Raw genomic sequence first — 20,846 nt, 5'->3', positions numbered from 1 at the left:
TTTAGAGTTAAATAAGATCAAGGTGATTTTTAAATAAGATGGTCACTACCACTGGTTGTTCTTTGTGCGGAGTTCAACTCTTGGTCTTGGCTTATTTATGTTCTAGTCTCTGGTTTTTGTCTTGCTGTTTGGCTTTCTCTCACTGTGTTACCGACTAATGCTCACCCAGTTGCAGAGAATGATGGAAGATCAAAAGCTACAATGAGATGAACACTGCTTATTATATTTTTAAAAAATTATTATGTATTATGAAGCTTTGGTGGAAGAGGAGGTTGAATCTAGTGTCCCCCAAACTATCTGGCACCAATCTCGTGAAAGCGTCCATACTACCAGCCACTACCAGAGGCCATCAAGAGCTGGCTGTGTCTGACTTTTGTGTTCACGTCTAACTCTGTGCATAATCCGGGCCTCCGACGCTTCACCTGCACGCAGATTAAACACTTTGTTATTATTTTCTTATGCTGTGACAGACTACTGAAGTGCATGTTCATATGAATAGGAAGAAATGAGAGCCACGTCAACTGCTGTTTATAGGAGGTCGTCATTCCACGGTGCTGGGATTCTCTCTCCTACCACGTTGCTACTCACTTCATCCCTTGTTCTGTAAATGGCATTGGTCCACAAATGCAGGTGAGGACTTTGGACGTGTCTAAACTCCTTTTCAAAAATTCAGAAAGCAGAGCTGGTGAAATGTATCCCCGTTTGCCGTTCCATTCACAAGTAGGTACTGAGAGAACAAATTCAAGGTCAAATCTGGAGAAAAGAAACATTTTTTTAAAGTCTATTACGTTAAATACATTATGAACATGTTTCCAGTTCACTAACGCATCTTTTTCTCCCCTGGAGAACAAATGAATATATGAAGGTTGACACGCTTGCTAGCAAAGCACTAGAACAGAATGTAAACAAACATTTTGCAAATACAGGTAAATCCACATTTACTAAAGATAAACTTTTGCTACAGATAAGAGAATAATTTGACATATTCTATTGAACTCATTAGAAAGAGAGCTCTGAAGGATCTCAGAGAACTCCACATTTTTATTAATAATTCGCTTGTATAAAGCACAGTAAAGAGCAACGACCAGTGACATGTACATTTTCATCTGACTCAAACCCCTCCAATGAGTCCTTGACCCCGATAACCAACGGCCTATCTGACTTCTTACTGTTACTGTCTTCACGGCTTCAACCTTGACTTACAGTATCCCTGTGCCACACCCAACGTCACTGCTGTGAATGGCACCACAGTCCGTTTGGTTGCACAAACCAGAAACCCAGGACTGATCTGCCTCACCCTCCACGTCCAAATTCTCCCCAATCCTAGCTCCTAACTCTGTGCTCTGCTTCTCTCAGCCTTCACCGCCACACCCTGCCTGTTCTCTTTCTCCTTCTGTAATGTTTCTACCACACCCCACTGTTCAGTTTCTTAGCTCAAGCATCATTTCCAGGGAAGCACTGCAGCCCCACCAGTCTGGAGTCCTTTCGTAATTACATGTGTTGTAGAAATGTTTCCCTTTTCCTCTTCTTTATAGCCTTTCTATCAGGCTGTAAATATGTGGCCACCAAGGTGATTATTCTAGTAATGTCTCCCTTCCCCATTAGGCCAGAAACTCCGTGAGAGCAGGGACCATGTTTGCTTGGGTTATCACTGCACCCCTAGTGGCCATCACACAGGAGGCACTCAAACACTATGGAGTGAAACATTTCAAAGAAAAGAAAGGGTACAGAATTACGATCAGAAAGAAGCACATCAAACCAAGCCTCACAAGGGAACAACAGACCATTTCTTCCCACAGCTCTGCAATCTGTTAAGTGAACTGCTGATGAACAGCCATAGCACATTCAAAATTCTAAGCTCCACCTGCTCCCTTTGCTCCACTTCTGCAAACAGTTAGTTCTTATCATTTTCAGTAGCATCAGATCAAATGTGTTTCTACATTTTCCACTTGAGTAATATGTTAATCTCAATCTTAAGAAAACGCTGAAGCAAATAATTTCTCTCGTGAGGTGGCCCTGGGAGCCAAACATCAGAACAGAAGCAAGACATGGCTGGAGCTGTGGTCCTCGCCTGGCTGGGCTGCAGCTGGGTGAACGCTCCCAAGAGCGGACGGGCCAGCACAAGCATACAGACCAGCTCAGGGCGCCAGCCGGGCTACAGAACCCGTCTCAGCTCTCACCAGACCCAGCCTCTAGGGCTTATAGGTCCATCTGTGGAACAAGGTGGGAAAACTATATGCTCTCTTACAATTCTAATATTCTGATTTTATATTTAAAATCCCAACAGAGACGTGTTTTATTTCTTGCCTTTAAGGTTCCCATTTCACTTTAGCAGCAATAGGAATCCACCCTATACAAAACAGTACCCCGAATACTCTCTTTTCCTAGCATGTTTTCCTTCCCAGCACTTATCATTAAGATAGCGTTACGTAATTCTGGAATGTGATGTTTGTTTGCTGCTTCATGAGGCCAGAGTCCTGGCCTGTCTTGTTCATACTGTATCCAGACCTAGCTTGAGGCAAGTGTGCAAAAAATAATTGATGAATGAAAAAAGGAATTTATGTAACAAGAAGCCATATTGGTTAAAAATAAACACTATACTCAGAAGAACAAAGCCATATGCTGGCATCTATGAAATTACATATAAAAATGTACGTGAATTTGTAAGGGCATTTTTCTGGGAAGAAGGTCTATAACTTTTCATCAGATTATCAAAGGGGACCCAAAAGCAGCTGTGGAACCACTATCTTAAGACATTTCTAATTATACATAGACAATGCAATAAAATATAGCAACTGCCTTGTTAAATTACAAATAAAAGATAGTCTCCTGTGCCTCTATTTCCAATCAGCCTGTCACTGGAATAAAACTGCTAAGATATACAAATCAATACTGGCGTCCTTTGTCATCTGAATAAAAATCTTAATTTTCCTTTAGTGAGATGCTTTAAAAAGAAAAAAAGAAAAAAAAAAGCCTAATCAGTGGCATGCTTTCTGCAGGCATCTACTAAAGGGTGAAAAATAACTGTGATCCTTACATAAATGGTATAAATTCCTCATGTATTTTGTATTTATTCACATATTGGTCCCCCGGGTATACCTTTGGGTCTCTCAGTGGAAAACGTGACCAGGTGGCATGGATGCAATTTTCAGGGGATTGTAAGGAGGATGCTCTCCTGTTTCTCTTCTCCTTCACAGCCCTGGAAAAGAGCTTTCACTGGAGCGGGAGCAATCCCAAGGTAAGACTCAAGAATACATGAATGAAGGGCTTTTTATACCATATCAGGATACAGATGGTTACTGTGGATGGTTGCTTCTGAATTTTTCTGAAGGGCAACTTACTGTCTGAAGCATTTATAGCCTTGAGGCATGAGGGGACGCACTGGCAAATGTCCTGAAACTCCTTTCTGCCCTATGAGTTCAGAAGTGCCAGAAAGGACTGGGGCTCTTGAAAAGGTTACCTGAAAATAAATTTCGAGAATCCATAAAGTGCAAAGCAACATGAGAGACAGAGACAGACAGAGAGAGAGAGAGAGAGAGAGAGAGAGAGAGAGAGAGACAGAGAGAGAGAGAGAGAGAGAGAGAGAGGCCTGCTTCTGATGAATGCCTATGAGGTCTAAATGTCAATGGAAGTAAACAAGCTTGTCCAAAACAAATTACTTTAAAGTAGGCTGATAAATGACCTGAGATTAAAAAATCTTGAAATATAAACGTATGCATTCAGTCTAAACCATATGCAGAGCCTGAAGTCATTCAACAGCGTATTCCCTCCTCCTCCAGGCAGTCAGCTTCCCAGACCCACTCCTTCCTGTTTCTTAAACAAACATACATGGCCCTGCCTTCCCAATTTTACTGCCACAACTCCAGGTCCGGCCCTTCTATCTCTTGTCTAAGATGCTACTCTAATAAGCTTACCCTCATCTATCTGGCATATCCTTGTTATACTAGTTCTCCTAAAAACCCAGATCCAATCTCACAACTTCTTTGCTAAAGCTTCAGTGGCTTGTCACTGCCCACAAAGTAGTACTTCAGAGTATTTGGGGCCCCAGCTTTTCCTGGTTTCTCTAGCTAAAGAAAAATACTAGAATCTGCAGAAAAACTTGCTATTTGCTCACGGGAAACACAGCTCACAAAATAAATAGCTACGGGTTAAAAATATTTCTCAAAACGAATCTGATTAAACACGTGTGCTCCTCCAAATGTTAGTGGCTGTCCATGAAAACAAAAGGCTAACCTGTCAAATACGTTTGGGACTACTGGGTTAAGAGAAGTTAAATAGATTTGTTTAGAATTTCTCAAAGCCTTGAATATGCTAAGTTAATATTAAACTTCAAGAAGATAACATAGTATACATTATTTCTCAAACTTATTTAATCATAGAGCCCTTTAGGGGGAACACATAAATATTTCAAGGAACACATTCCAAGAAACACACCCCTGGGACTTCCCTGGTGGCACAGTGGTTAAGAATCTGCCTGCCAATGCAGGGGACATGGGTTCAATCCCTGGTCCGGGAAGATCCCACATGCCACGGAGCAACTAAGCCCGTGTGACACAACTACTAGGCCTGCGCTCTAGAGCCCACGAGCCACAGTGCTGAAGCCCACGTGCCCTAGGGCCTGTGTGCCGCAACTACTGAGCCTGCGTGCTACAACTACCGAAGCCCATGCGCCTACAGCCCATGTTCCGCAACAAGAGAAGCCACCGCAATGAGAAGCCCACGCACCACAATGAAGAGTAGCCTCTGCTCGCCGCAACTAGAGAAAGGTCACACGCAGCAACGAAGACCCAATGCAGCCAAAACATAAATAAACTTTAAAAAAAAAACCCAAAACATTGGGAACTGTATTCAATACCTTGTAATAACCTATAATGGAAAATAATCTAAAAAATATATATCTGAATCAATTTGCTGTTCATCTGAAACTAACACAATATTGTAAATCAACTATACTTCAGTAAAAAAGAAAATCCAAAAAAACACCACCCCTGGAGGAACATCTGGGAGGAACAGAGAGTGGTATAAGGTCCAGATTAGGGGCCCACATATCTGAGTTGCCTCACAGGCTGGGGAAAAAGAAAGGCGTTCAAGCACCTTGTTTAACTTACTTGTGCTTCTGGAATCACTGGATTTTGCTGTCTTAAATGGGACTTACACATTGCTGGTCCCCAAACTGATACCAGAATATAGAAGAACCTTTACCTTCGAGAGGCTATTGTCAAAGTGGATCAATAGGCCTTGGTACACTTTGACTTAGTGATTCTTCTGGTGAATCTTTATCCTGCATAGTTAGAGAGGTACAGAAAAATTTGTACTCGCTATGTCAAACAGTAGAGGGTTGGTTAAACAAATTATGGTATGAACTCAATGGCCAAATACAATGCAGCTATTAAAAATCATGGTGTAGTGTGAGTTTTCCCAACTAGCGCTACTGGCAGTTTGGGCAGGATAATTCTTTGCTGTCCTGTGCTGTCTTGTGCACTGGAGGCTCTTGACAGCATTCTTGTAGGCTCTTAGCAGTCTCTACCCACTAGGTGCCAGGGGAACCCCTTCCATCAGTTGTTACGATCAAAAACGTTTCAAGACATAAATGTCCCCTAGGGTGTCAGGGTGTCAGGCGGGGAGAAACAGAATCACTCCAGGTCGAGAGCCACAGGTTGAGAGTATTCTATACATAGAATACACACAATTCACTAAAAATGTAGTTATAGAAAGTATAGTCAGTATGGCCACATTATTTAAAAATACAAAACAAAAATAATGTGTGCATTTAAGTGTATAAGTGCGTGCATGTGTGTATGTATGTGTGTGTCTGTGAGAGAGAGAGGGAGAGAAAGAGCAAGAAAGAGAATGGAAGGATACAAACCATAATGTTGTTCCTTAGGTGGTAAGATTATGGGTGATCTTTTCCCTTATATATTTTTCTATACAAATATGTATTAATTTTATAAACGGGAAAATCAGCAAATCATCAAATTCTACTATTTATAGAAAAGAATATGCTACTAACTTTACTAAAATAAGGTTATTATCTTCAAACATGACTGCTTTGAAAGGGAAGGAAAATACTTATTCTATTTATATATTACAAAATGCCATCCAGAAGTCAATCTCACTGTCAACTGTCCTGCACCTCAGAAAGAATTCTGCAAAAGCAGAGAACGCAGAGCGGGTGCATTCTACTGGGGGAGGGGGGAGTACCAGTGTGTAAGACTGAGTCAACCAGGCCTCATAACACTGCTCAGTAGTCGAGACAGAGATAAGTGAAATTTAATTTGGATTTCCGTTTACAAAGTAATTAGCTACACCTGCTGCTGTACATATTTACCTTCTACTGGAGTTAACAGTCAAGTGTAATAAAACATTTGGATAAAATTCAGGCAAGCTAACTTTTTTTTTTCCGTTGAAATTTTATGCTTAATGACATGAAAACTGAATAGAAACAGAAACATCCTGAAAGAGTACAAATGGTCTACCTATTTTCGGCAATTCTGTTAAGTTTAGCAACATGGGAAAATGAAGAGATCCATTCCCTGGATTGCATGAGAAGATAAGCCAGCACAATATCCTGTTCCCTGTTATACCCCCATACAGGCACCTGGGAGACGCTCACAGGAAATTGTTGAGTAAATGAATGTTACAAATATGCTAATTCTGGGCGAGGCACCCACGTCTGCTACCTCATGGCCCCCACTCCCAAACAACCCTATGACAGAGATATTGATGTCCCTGTTCTACAGATGGAAAAACTGAAACTCCCTCAGATCAAGTGACTTGCCCGAGGTCACAGGTTAATAAGTTTCCATCATACAACAATGTTTCGAAGAATTTCCTTTGCCAACTGTGTTATTTGGATAAACTCTGAGGACAAGCACAGCATGCTTGCTGAAAATGAAAATATTAGATAATACATCAGTCTCAGTATACATTTTTCCTATCCTTCCTTGTTCCCCAAAGGATTGAATGGAAAGCTGTGTCCTAATCCTACAGAGAGTAAGGTATTTCATTTGTTTTAACTATAGAACTTATTTTTTTAATAGTCACAATCCCATAATAATTTAACCAAGGAGATGTGTTCAAGTTTCACATTCTGCCATCAGAAACTTTATTACTAAAACGAGCAGTGACATAGGAGAGTCAAGATGTAGGAAAGGGTGGTTTAACAGATTAAAAAAATTAAGCCTTAAATGTTAACTAAATGACAGATGTGACAAATTAAAACTACCTTATATTAAATTTCAACTTTCACTTTCCTTCTATGTATGGGACTCAACAATTATGCTCTGAATGAACAGTACTACCGAGAGCCATCAGTAAACCTTTAAGGCTAGGTTTCTCCTCTATCTGCATAAAACCTGAGAATATGGAAGGTTCCTGACAAATGTTCCAAAGCCATGTACATACACAAGGCCTCTGTGTTTCCCACTGAGGGTCTGACCCCAAGGCCTTTGCGTTTTCCAGGGAGGGTCTGACCCTGAGTCTCCAGGGGGGCACAGATTATCCAACGCTGGAAGTCAGTGCCAGTAGAGGGCCCCCAGCAAGGAGAGTGTACCTCCAGAAAGTGGAAGGAAAGGGAGGGAGCAGAGAGCACACAGTAGCGGGAGCAGGCGGGTGAGAGCAGGGAGAGCGCGAGCGAGCAGAAGAGAGAGGATAAAGGCAGGCCAGAGGCAAAACACTCACTCCTCCCAGCACACTGGAGCGTCTCACTCACTTAGAGCCAGTCATCCAGAAGTGAAAAAGAAGGGGCCTTTCCTCATCCTCAGTCCTGCAGCCTATGCAATTCCAGCAACCCAAATTATGTGGACCAAGCAAGACAAACAAAACACACAGGGGACGTTGTTAAAGGGCACTTCATGTTCAGAAGCTGTCAACACATGCCTTTCTACCAATTCTTTCTCTTTTTTTTTAATTTTTTTAAACTTTTTATTTTATATTGGAGTATAGTTGATTAACAACGTTGTGTTAGTTACAGGTGTAAACAAAGTGATTCAGTTATACGTATACACATTACTTCTTATGTCGAGTTTAACATCAATGGATAGACTAAGAGTACAATGTCTGTTTGCTGAAATAATAGTAAATAAATTTTTCTTGTACAAGCAAACTATCTTGAAGAATACCATGTCCCAAAACTGCCAGAAATACTTTTTTTAAAAAACCTAGGTAAAAAAGTGTAGCTACGTCTGCTTAAAGTCTTTTAAATGCTTGTTTAGGAAACAGGAGCTCAAACAGTCAATACAAGAACACATGTATACAGAGGTCCTTCATAACAGCAACCCAAACATCTGAGGCAGGGCTTCACAATTTCCAAGCATTTGCACTATCTTCTCTAGTCCTCACAACAGGCTTATGAAGTAAATAGGAAAGATGTCATTATTCTATTTTGAAAATAAAGGGACAGGTCCACAGATCTACGTAATTTTTGAATACAGTTTCAAGCTAGTAAAGGGTAGACTGAAAACCAGAATTTAGGTCTTTAGGCTTTTTGATAAATGCTGCTTCCGATTTTCCACTTTGAAAATTAGTGAAAAAGACACTCGAAAAACCCAGGAATTTCTATTTCTTTAAATTATGCTCTAAATTGCCGTGCAACTACTTAAGTATAGCACATATTCTTAGGTTTATGTTTTAAGTATGTGAGAAAACACTTCGATGATTAAATTCAGGTCGTCCTTCGTTTGTGCAAATTATTTACTAAAAGAGAAAGAGGGGGAGGATGGGAGACAACAGGGAGGAAAAGACTAGAAGGAACCACGGCATCACCTTAGTGAGGATGTTCAGAAAATATTCAGAAGAACCTGGAGCCCCTGGGACAGCTGGATTTCTGAGGTCTTTAACTTTTAAAATGTCTAGAACTTTATCTCCACCATACTGTCATAAACATAAATACTTACGTCAGATATTTCGTATGACTTACGAAGTTCTGCAATTCTTAGAAATAGTTTTTAATGATTACAAAAATGCTTCAGAAATATGACGGCTTGTCCAATTCATTCTTCTTCTGAAAATTTTGTTTTGAATTTCCAACTGCTTTCTTATCTCTTTAGGGGAGATGGGCGTATGCGTGGTTAAATTATCTCACTTCCTTGGACTGTGCTAGGGCTGTTTTTTCAATGAAACAAATTGCCACCTTGCTGTCCTTGCTGCCTCATTTTACCACTGAATTCAGCCTGACTCAGACTTCTTTCTATTACCTATACCAGCATTTCCCAAAGTGTGTACTGAGGACCACTAGTGATATTTAATACGTGTTAATGTGAATGAAAAAAAATGAAGAGAATCTTGCTAAACAATGCAGAAGGAATCCCCTTCTTGGAAAGTCACAATGGAAACTGGCATAGTAAACGCTCTAAGAAATCCTGTAGTAAAAAAACATGTTTATTTGTGCTTAACCTACCTCACCAGATTTATTTGATCTGTCCCCATTATAACAAGAAAATCTTGAATTACCAAATTGGCTACACTGGATCATTTTCAATGAAACCTAACTCAGTATACACAACATAACATAAACATAAAGCCCAGTATATATTTTATTGATACACATTTGATGTCACATTGACCTTATCAAACTATTTCTTTGGGAGAGGTGTACTAACATTACTTACATTTAGTTTTTTGGGTTTTTTTTAAGAGAATTAGTGATTATTTTTGTTTGAAGGAGTTTCCTGGTCAGTTAAAAACTCCAACCAAACGAGGCAGGGTATCAACTGACTAAACCTGTATGAATATTTAAAAACAGAGCTAATACCACTTTTATACCTTTTATCCTTAAATGCTAATTTCTCCAATTGGCTTCTCCAAATTATGTCATCCTCTGTTTTATTGAAGAACATCAGCTTCACTTTCCTTAAAAGAAAAAACAACAACAACTCAAAAAGTACTATTTCGATTATAGAATTAAAAATATGCATGAATGGAAAGTCTAAAAGTGAACTAGCATGAATGTTTTTTTAGTGCCAATTAGGTAACCAAAAATATCAAAAATAAAGGAATCAAGTAAATAAAACAGCTTGGAGTGGAGGAAGAAGAGTGAGAAATGACGACTGAGGGATAACATGTCTGTTGAGGTCCACTAAGTATTTAATCGATTTAGAATACCTTCTACTAATCTAGCAGTCTTACAAGGGGTAGTAATTAAAGACAAAATGACATACCTGAGACTGGGTATATTAGTCAAAGCATAACTCAGTACTTTAACCATTGGTGTGAAGCCTGTTCCCGCTGCCAATAAAAAGAGATCTTCCAAGTCTTGGAACTGGGATATTTTAAAATTGCCTTCGGGATTGCTTACAGAAACATAATCTCCTAAACAATGAAATATACATAAAATCAGGAAAAAAAAATGAGACCGTTAACCTAGCTGAATTAAGAACACGAGGAGAAACAGGTTGCATAATTATCAGACTACATCTCAGTTTTTAAGGAATGTAAGGGGTTTTGAGAATACTCATTAGGCTCCCAAGTATGTCATTATACTCAAATTATCATTATAATCAAATTAATAATGAGATTTCATTATACTCCTTTCTCAATATTATTTTCCCAAATCAACTGGAGTCTCTAACATACAAACTATTGCCAAATATTTAACTACAAATTATCAATAAAGGTTTGATTGCTAAACTAAAACTAGGCACTTCAAAAGCAGAGTCCGAGTATACCTGTCTTGCACAGTATAGGGCGGAAAATACACATTCACTACTTACATACTGATTCTTAACCACAGTAATAAGCGTAGTAGGAGAGAAAATTGAAATGTATTCTAATATCTTATGTTGTTAGTAAAAGTGCTAACTTTGCCTCCATCAAATCTCTGAAAATACCTATCAATTAAAACAAGAGCTGTTCTGCATTTAATTCCCATAAAGACAAAGCACGATCAGAAACTGTACTTGGGGCATACTACTTCCAAATTTTCAATCAAAACAGTTGAATAAACCCTTTTCTGCTATGCAGTTGATATAATCGCTATGTACCACTCATATAAGAGAACTGTCTTTAGGACATTTCAGAAATTTTCAATGTAACTTTAAAAATACAAAATAAAGCTGACCATATTTTAAAAACAATTTCAAATGGTCTGGTTTATTTTTAAATGTTTGGATGCTCATAATTTTTCCCTTTTTTGTCCATGGCAGGAGAGTAAGAATGTTGTAGTAATTGATGAGTTAAACATTAGAAAGTAACAGAAGCTCCTTGGTTATAGTTTGAAAGGGACCATAAGATCAGACATCCTCAGGAAAAAGTCAGCTGGTTGTTTACTAAAGCAGCCTCACAGAATGATATTAACTTGATAACTTTTGTCCACAGTCCAGTCCTTCCAGTGTCATAAAATTGATTAGACTCAGGCAAGGACTTGAGGCTAATGAAGTTCACAAGAGATTAAAGCACACATGCCAGAATGGCAATGGATTTTCAGCCTGACTACCTGCATCTAGTGACCTGAGCATTACATGCCCCATCCAGCGCATCTCATTCCCAGTATTGGAAGACCAAATATTTGGAACATTTGGCAGGGCAAAACAATCGCTTAAAAGTTACTTGATGAACATGGAATTGAAACAAAGAAGTGGATAATTTTATAGGGTAGCTCACATAGGCCATATTGAGACTTCATGAGTTATCACTGCTCTCATGAAGGCATCTCATTCCCAGTATTGGAAGGGCATCTCATTCCCAGTATTGGAAGACCAAACCAGGGCATCTCATTCCCAGTATTGGAAGACCGAACATTTGGAAGGGCAAAATCATCGTTTAAAAGTTGCTTGATGAACATGGAATTGAAACAAAGAAGTGGATAATTTTATAGGGTAGCTCACATAGGCCATATTGAGACTTCATGAGTTACCACTGCCATGCCAGTGTACAACCCTCTAGGTGGCACCAGTATCTGTGCCATGACTAGTTCCCCTAGATGAAGTTGAAAAAACACTGATCTTGCTATTTTGGCTTTCCTTTCCCATGCTCTATGCTGACTCTCCACCCTGCTCTCTGCTACACAATCTCTATGGATAGGTTATAATACCATCAGTTAAGTTTCCAGCTGCTATATTACAATCATGTTGTCAGTCCTTTGCAAGGTGATATCACCTTCACTAGATATGTAGGTATTCCAAAATTCGTTAGGTTCACATTTATGTCCAATATTTTGATTTATGTAACCAAAGATGACTCATCACATCTATTATATGTAGACTGCTGAGCTTAACTTTCAGAGAGCAGCAAATTTTCTCTATTTCCAAATTTTAGTGATCTACTTCACTCAATATTACTGCTAACACTGTCTTAAAAGGGGAAGAGCTCTTTTATTGTTAGGCAAAAGGCAGTGAAAAGTTGAAGAGACAGAAAAAGGAGTAGAAACAGGAAGGGGGGCGGTCTCTAAATATTAGTAGATTTCCTTATAGTCCCTTTATTAATTCTCTCAAAGTACTTTTATTGAGAGCCTGTTATGCGCTAACTGCCCTGCTGGGTATGGAAAATACAAAGATAAGACATATCTATCCTTAAACTCAAAATCCTGTAAAGAAGGAATATCATTTATTCTTATCCTAGATCAATGAACAAAGTGTTAGTTACCGAGGGGTTCAGAAGAGGAGGGAGGCTTCATAAAGTAAGTGGTATTTTTAGAAAATATTTTTAAAAAGGTACTTGACAGGTAGAGAGAGGCATTCTAAAAAACTCAAGCACCTAAGAATGAGGATGACAAACCTCTGGACTAACTGATTAAGTCCTCTTCGTGACCTGCAAAGACTTGGATGCTTTTTCCAGCTTCACCTCTCACCATACAAAATACTTGTGCTACTCAGGTAATGGAGACCCATCCAAGGCGTCAAAGCTGCAGAGCAACGTGACTAAATCTATCACCAAGGCAGTATGGAAAAAGAACTGGAGAATGCAGATTAACAGAAAGATACCGGTTAGAGGCAACTGAGAGAGACCAATTACAGATTAAGAGAGAAACGATGAAGGCTTGATCTAAGAAGGCGGCAGAAGGGATAGAAAAGAAAGATTAAAAAGTCACTGAGAGGTAGACTCAATAAAACTTAGTGACTGACTGGATTGGGAGGGAGAAAATGGGAAGACGCAGCGATGGCTCGAGTCTCCAGATTGGGTCGAGGATGAACAGTGATGCTGCAAATAACAGATGAGGAATATGGAAGCAAGGATAGGTTGGTGGGACTAAGAGAACACGACTTTGGCTGCAGACATGATGAGTTTAAGATATCTGACAGACTCCCACAGGGAAATAACTAAAAGAAGCTGTAACATGTGATCCAATCCAGAACACAATCTAGGTTAAAAAATATATATACTAACCAATCTGAAGATGATCAAGCTCTGGTGTGAAGAGTCCAGCAGGGTAGATTTTGATCAAAAAGTAGATGTATTTATTGTTGGGAAGAACTGGTTCCTTGAACTCTGAGAATAAGGAATCAGATACGGGTGTATATGGCTTCACAATTTCAGTACCTGGAAAAAGTCACAACAAAGAAATTCAAATCTAAAAATCTAAATGAAGATGAAGCATACAAATTTTAGGATGCTATCAGTATATATTTAAAACTGTACACTTAATGTGAACTTAATTCTATGTTCTATATGTATGTAGTACATGTATATATACCCTAAACCTATGTGTGCTGAGATAATTTTAACAAATCAGTAATCTACCCATAATATAAATAATCTGTTTTTATTAAGTGTGGCATAAGGTGATGGGGTTTTATGTTAATAAACTTAGACAACCATCTACACCATCAACATGTAAGCTTTGTAATAGGCTACAACAAAAATGGCATTAAAAGTTTACACAGAGATGTGAGAAGGTACTTACATAATAATTTAAATTATACACCAAATTTTTTAAAGATTTTATTTTATTTTGTTTTATTTATTTATTTTTGGCCTCACCACACGGCATGCGGGATCTTAGTTCTCTGATCAGGGATCAAACCCGTGCCCCCTGAAGTGGAAGCATGCAGTCTTAACCACTGGACCACCAGGGAAGTCCCTATATACCAAATTTTTAACAATGGATACCAATGGCCAGTGGGATCATTTGCGTTCCAGGAAGGGAAGAATTTCACTTTTTACTTTATATATTTCGAATTGTTTTAATAATTTAATATTTTATATATTACTTTGGTAACTGAAAAGAATGTTAATCCAACTACTTCTAAGAATATAATAATAAAAAACAGGGTAAAATTAATAAGTCATATTTTAGGCAGACAAATTCCAAAGAAAGAGGAGTCACGACATATTTGAAAGACCAACATTTTATACATGTTTCCATCACATATACAAAAATTAATCTATATGTAAATTATAATACATCGACAATAACCACACTGGGGAAGATACCAGCTATTGAATGATAACTTGGCATTAGTGATGATGAAGAGAAAAACTGAACAGTGCCATCATAATAAACCATAGTCACCAAATCCTGGCTGGTAGTCTGTGAGGCTGATTGCTGGAAAGGTTAGGAGTGTTATCTTCTGCAGTTTCAAAAGACTAAGAAGATGTCAGACATCGGTAAGAAAGGTATTTAAAACAAGTAAATGAGGTAACTTCAGGACAAAAATGAGGGAAAAAGAATTGACACAGTAAGGAGTATGTTTACAGAGCTTCTTATACTAGCGGCACATGCCAGGAAATCATTTATAATCATCCACTCATTTTCAGTTTTATAAATTCAACTTCATAAATGCCAGACCCGAAAGTGGCTAAATAAGAGACGTTAGTGTGTGTTTCTGGCAGCTGTCTTCACGGAAGACCATCTGTGTGCTCCCTCACCTCTTTCCTTTAAGGCTTTGTTAGTAATAAATTACAATGCTGGTGGCACTACCTCTGTGACTAGTGATAATTTCTTTGTTCATACAGTGATGCAGCACAGCTATAGTTCCCATATGTAGGATCACTGCATCCACAAACCTAGAATCTGGCTATCACTAAGTCTAGCTGCCCAGAAACATTCTATTTATAACCTAAATGGGCACTTCCTCGAGAGATTAGTACTGATTCCGAACTGCTTATAAAAGAAGAAAATGTTTCCGCAAAGCCTCTGCTTGCCTTACCTGTAATAGTTAGCTTGAAGTAAACATGTAGCCCAGTTGGCACCTGAAGATGTGTGCTTGGTGGCAGCATCAAGCAGAAAAGCTTCGTATCATGAGTCACATCTTCCTTGGAAATTAACTGGCACTTTCTGTAGTACAAACCTAGAAAGTGATTCATTTTCTCTTAGTGATGAATAAATTAAATAAGCAGTACTCTCAGACCTACCACGCAAAAACACAGGCTCAGCTTTTGCTCTTTAGTGAGCTTGAGTTTCACTAACAGGCCTGTGACATTTAAAAAATTTGTCAGTATTTTGAAAATCTTATAGTGTTAGTTTTCTCCATTTTATTTCCTGCGATATCCATTTTCTAAAACCTGTAAGTACTTCTGTAATTTGAAAAATAAGCTCTATAAAATGAGTGTTATTTTCTCATGTCTGTTGTTATAGCATGTTAAAACCATTATAGCCTAAGAAATTAAAGTCTAGTTTATTTCTTCTTAAATTTACTGTTTAAAATAATTCCATCCTTTAAGCCTATAACAGCTACATAATTAAATTGTAGATGTGAAAAATATTTGATAATCAACAAACTCATTCTACATTCTTTTCTTACAGAATGGAAAAGTCCAGCAACTCAAATATTTAAGGTTTAACAATACCAGCACTATTCAATAACTTAGAAATATTTCTTTGATAAAGGCAGGAAAAATACATTCTTGTGTCTCTGTATATGTGTATTATATATACACAAACAAAATTCATATGTATATGAATTATAGAACATTTCAATGGTCAAAAAATGATTAAAACAAAAAATAAACTTAGGTTTAAGAGTGTAAGTTCTGATTATCTGGAAAATCAATTTAAGTGAAAAACTGAAGATGCCAAGTTTGTGGTACTAAAATACAAATAAACGAAAGGAATCAAGTATTTCTATAAATACGGGAAATATTTGAAATTAATACCCTAAGCTCAGGAAATATTATTTGTATACAGAGCAAAATAATACCACTTGGATTGGAAGATCTTGTTACAGAAGTTCTGAAAGCATGAATATTTTCACTTGTAAATTTTCTTTCGGATGTAAACAGCATGCCAGAGTAGACTTTGTTTCATAATTTCCTCTCTTTTATAAAATAGCATTTACAGAGATGTCAGGAATTAATCCTAATAAAGCATCTTATTATCCTAATTATGCTCTTTTTTTTTTTTTTGCCATACACGGGCCTCTCACTGTTGTGGCCTCTCCCGTTACGGAGCACAGGCTCCGGATGCGCAGGCTCAGCGGCCATGGCTCACAGGCCCAGCCGCTCCACGGCATGTGGGATCTTCCCGGACCAGGGCACGAACCCGTGTCCCCTGCATCGGCAGGCGGACTCTCAACCACTGCACCACCAGGGAAGCCCCTATGCTCTTTTTTTAACCTAAAAATATTTAAGTAGGTGCAGAAAGATTTACTCCAGACCTTAGGATGTGAAGGTCCTACATCAAATAATGAATAGTTAGTGGAAAACTAAAATTCACATAGAATCCTAAGAAATCATTTTGGCCACAGTTTCATCCAATTCTTTTCTTCCCTTGTCCCTTTTGCTCCCAAAGAACCTGGTCACTAAATCTTTCCATCTGTCACCATGGTAGCTCGGTATGCACATAAACTTTAGAGTGCATCATTGCCAGGGCAAAGCTTAGACCAGATTACAGCTAAGGGTACCGCCCCAGAGTTATCCCGGAAGGCCTAATCCAGTACTGGCCCGACGAAGGATCGGAGGACCTAGGCTCACCCCCAAGAAGAAATGAAGGTTCAAACGACCTCCTTATCCCTTCCTCTAGACCTTCCTGGGACCTGGAGTGGTAATACAATATGAGACCCCCATCTATATGTCTAAATATGTGAAAGTTATAAATCAGACAAATAACTGCTAAATAAAATATGTTCTACGCTACACCTTGAAATATACTTTCATAATGACCTAGAAGACTAGGTTCGAATTCAGCATTCTTCACCTCCTCAGAGTTCCACACAGGAAGATGGCGGAGGGGTGACAGCAGCACCCCCTTGACTGCCTATGGCCTGACCCCCCTCTTCTCAGCCCCACTATCTGACCCTGAGTGGAGCCTTGTGCAGGTGTAGGTGCACCAGCCCATATGTTAAGGCTCATCTACTTGCTCTCTGCATAAACAGCCTTGGCCACTTCCTGGATAGAAGCGGATTTGGGGCCATTTGGGCAGGGAATTCTGGGGTTCCAGATACCTGGAGGGCAGTGGTGAAGGAAAGCACCTGAACTCCAGGTGGATAATTCTTCACCTTGCACACTCCTCATCCTGTGGGAGCCGTGCAGCTGGAGGAGAGCCCTTGTGTTTTCCTCCAAGCACGGAGTCCAGGGCAGGTGCCCCTCCTGACAATTTCACCTCTAGCCTTTACCAGAAAGGATTTGCTAGAGTAAGTATGCACCTCTTTGACTATACTTAAAACACAAGGAAACTCAGCGTTCCAGTGACTGACTGGCTTTCCTTGTTAGAGAATTAACACAGTATTCCTGAGATTTAACACCACTGAGATAATTTCAACATCTTACCGATAAAATAATAAAACTGCCATAATTTCACAAGGACGTGCTAACAACAGGTTCTAAAAGTCTTACGGAAAACTTAAGAATGTTTTCGTCTTTCAGTTGCACTGAGGAGAGAAGTATCACAGGCATGGACCTGAAAAATGGTGGAAAAGGAGTATAAAGCAGATGCACTGACGACTTCAGCCTGGATAATGCCTGTATTGAAGTGTCAGGTTTTTGGTTTTATAAGCATAATTATACAAGAAAATGAGAAACTGAAAATAAATATGAGATGGTGAAACAAAAACATACGACAGAAAACTGTCTGCCCAGAAACCTCACTTCTTTTTTTTTTAATTTTTATTGAAGTATAGTTGATCTTCAATGTTTCAGGTGTACAGCAAAGTGATTCAGTTATATATATATATATATATATATATACACACACACATACACACACGCACACATTCTTTTTCAGGTTCTTTTCCATTATAGGTTATTACAAGATATTGAATATATTTCCCTATGCTATGTAGTAGAGGTCCTTGTTGTTTACCTATTTTACATGCAGTGGTGTGTATCTGTTAATCCCACATTAACTTCTTTTAATAACATACATATAATATTGAGACATTCAGCGTGACACTGAAATGCTGAGGATAATATGATAATTTGGGTATCCTTTTTTTCTTCTCGTTGAAAAGAAACTATAGCTTTCCTTCTAAAGAGTAGACTTTCACAGGCTAAAATAAAGACAAAGCTCAGTGGGAGAGAGACGTGGAAGACAGCACTGGACTGGGAGTCCATACTGCCTTCAACCTGTCCTTCAGCTCCTTCCTGCTCCTAGTACACTTTCTGTTTTTCTGGCCATGCTACACGGCATGCGGGACCTCGGTTCCCACACCAGGGATGGAACCTGTGCCCGCTGCAGTGGAAGTGCAGAGTGCTAACCACCGGAATTCCCCCTAGTACACTGTTAAAGCACCTATCCACTCTCATTTTCCCTGCTGGAAGCAGGGGCTTACAGAAGTTAAACGGCTTGCCCAAGATCACAGAGTCGCTTGAGAAGATGTGGACGGGGCAACAAGTTATGAGAGTTTCTCGCCCCAACTCATAGGCCTTGTTCGAAGAGTTTGAGAATCATCGTTCTAGAACAGTACATCGTTCTTTAGCATCTTCCTCCTTATTTCGACTACATCGGTTCAAGCATAAATGTTTATAGATTATCCCTCCACCCTTTACAACTCCCTACTAACTATTTAATGTCCAAATTAAGGAACCAGTTCAGCAAGTCACCATCCATCCCAGGTACATCTCTTCTTCAACATCCCCAATTCCTACCGTTCTGATCAACCACAGGTTTTCTTAGCACTCTTTACTACTTTCAATTACCTAAATACAGGTGTCCCCTGCTTTTCGAAATTTCCCTTTACGCCACTTATCTTTTATGAAAAATCTACATTAGTACCTGTTTTTCCTAACTGAAAGAAATCCAAAGAGGATCTTCACTTTTATGAAAAACGGTGAAAAGGGAAAATAGCATTCAGCATTTGTTTTGCAGTGAGCTGTTATGGAGGCAGCGTGCACCCCGAGCAGAGAGAGTAGCACCCCAAGCTCCTTCCCCGGGAACTACACTGAGCATCTCGGCATCAAGCCGCCATAACTTTGAACTGTGCCTGTGAGCATCTGCACTTTGTCTCAGTTTACCTTGTGCATCCGTGAGCTAGATGTGTCCTAGGGTGACTGCTTCTTCCCTTTACACCGTTTCCACTTACGAAAGATTCCATAGGAAGGCTCTACTTTTGGATAGTGGGGAAACCTGTATGATTTATTTACCTCCTAATTTGCAATCTACCTTTACTCATGTCTTCCTCTAAGATCTTCCTGAACCAACACAGGGCAACCAGTTAGTGGAACTACACACTTAAAAAATGCTCCAATAGAAAATAAATAACCCCAAACATCAATACTAACATCTACAATATTTAAAAATATATTGACATACATACCTAGATATGTCCACGCAGAAAAACCCACAACCTACAGCCATTCAATTCAACAGACATTCCATTTAGAAACTGGGTTATGTAAGGAGGGAAATCCAATATTACACTAACACCTTGGAAGAGGCTCAGAGCAAGACATGATACTGCCTCTTAACTCAATTTTATCAGATGCCTGAAAGGGTGAAGCCGTATGTTGCTGAGACCACTCTGGTTTCTGGAACCTATTAAGGTTGAATAGAAAGTCTGCACACTTGAGGGGCCTTGCCCTGCGAGACATTTTTCATATGATGTGCTGATGGACTGGAGAGCTATTAATGACTGAATGAGATTCTAGTAAAGTGCCGGTTTCTTCTTAGCTGTGTATCATTTGATATAAATGGTTCACGGCCAGAGACCAGGGGCTGGGCTGTGAGATAAGAGAAAATCTATATATTGGCCTCTGCCCCTGGTTCCTGGCACAGAGTTCCTAAAACTCTTATAATATCCTAAGTGAGAAGAACAGTAGGAGCATCTCTTGTCCTTTACACAGTAGTTCCCCCTTATCCATGGGGGATACATCCCAAGGCCCCCAGTGGACGCCTGAAACTTCTGGGTTTTTCCTATATATATGTACATATTATACAGTTGTAATTTATAAATTAGGCACAGTAAGAGATTAACAACAATAACTGATAATAAAATAGAACAATTATAACAATATGCCATAATAAAAGTTACGTGAATGTGGTCTGTCTCCCTCAAAATATCTTACTGTACAAACTTAGTGCCGTTTTCACCTTAACTAGGTACTTATCATGAACTGCGGCAGTAACTTTTGCAGTTTAAAGTACAACAGCAAAACTAGCACGGATTCCTTTTTCCTTCTTCACAATTTCACAGAGAAGATTTGTTCTCATGGTAGATCTTAGCAACCTCATAATTTGATTTTTTTTTTCCTTTCCTTGTTAAGACAAGAACTTTCCCCCTTTCACTTAAAGGAAGCACTTTACGGCTTCTCTTTGGCATACTGGAATTGCCAGCATCACCTCCCTTGCGCTTTGGGGCCATGACTAAGTAAAATAAGGGTGGCCTGAACACAAGCACTGTGATCCTGCGAGAGCTGATCTGATAACCCAGAAGGCTACCAAGTGACTAACGGGTGGGATGTGCTGGACAAAGGGATGATTCACGTCCCCAGCGGGACGCCTTGAGATTTCATCACACTACTCAGAACGGTGCACAATT

General features: G+C 39.2%; 1 protein-coding gene across 4 annotated transcripts in view; it reads right to left on the bottom strand.

Moving 5' to 3' along the window:
- Positions 1-20,846, bottom strand: part of CYB5R4 (cytochrome b5 reductase 4) — an 84,229-nt gene that overhangs the window by 3,134 nt on the left and 60,249 nt on the right. For all 4 annotated transcript variants that reach the window (XM_089906134.1, XM_089906133.1, XM_022590287.3 and 1 more), the window contains 5 exons: positions 15,084-15,224; positions 13,321-13,473; positions 10,158-10,308; positions 9,763-9,849; positions 589-753 (listed from right to left, as the gene is read on the bottom strand). In XM_089906134.1, coding sequence (XP_089762260.1) covers positions 589-753; positions 9,763-9,849; positions 10,158-10,308; positions 13,321-13,473; positions 15,084-15,224 — 697 coding nt within the window. The remainder of the gene's footprint in view (positions 1-588; positions 754-9,762; positions 9,850-10,157; positions 10,309-13,320; positions 13,474-15,083; positions 15,225-20,846) is intronic.

This window comes from Delphinapterus leucas, unplaced genomic scaffold (genome assembly GCF_059928025.1).
Source record: "Delphinapterus leucas isolate spDelLeu-1000000601 "Yukka" unplaced genomic scaffold, BTC_Dleu_Yukka2 spDelLeu_asBTCV2_sq72, whole genome shotgun sequence".
Lineage (NCBI taxonomy): Eukaryota > Metazoa > Chordata > Mammalia > Artiodactyla > Monodontidae > Delphinapterus > Delphinapterus leucas.
This window is presented reverse-complemented; position numbering and strand designations above follow the sequence as displayed.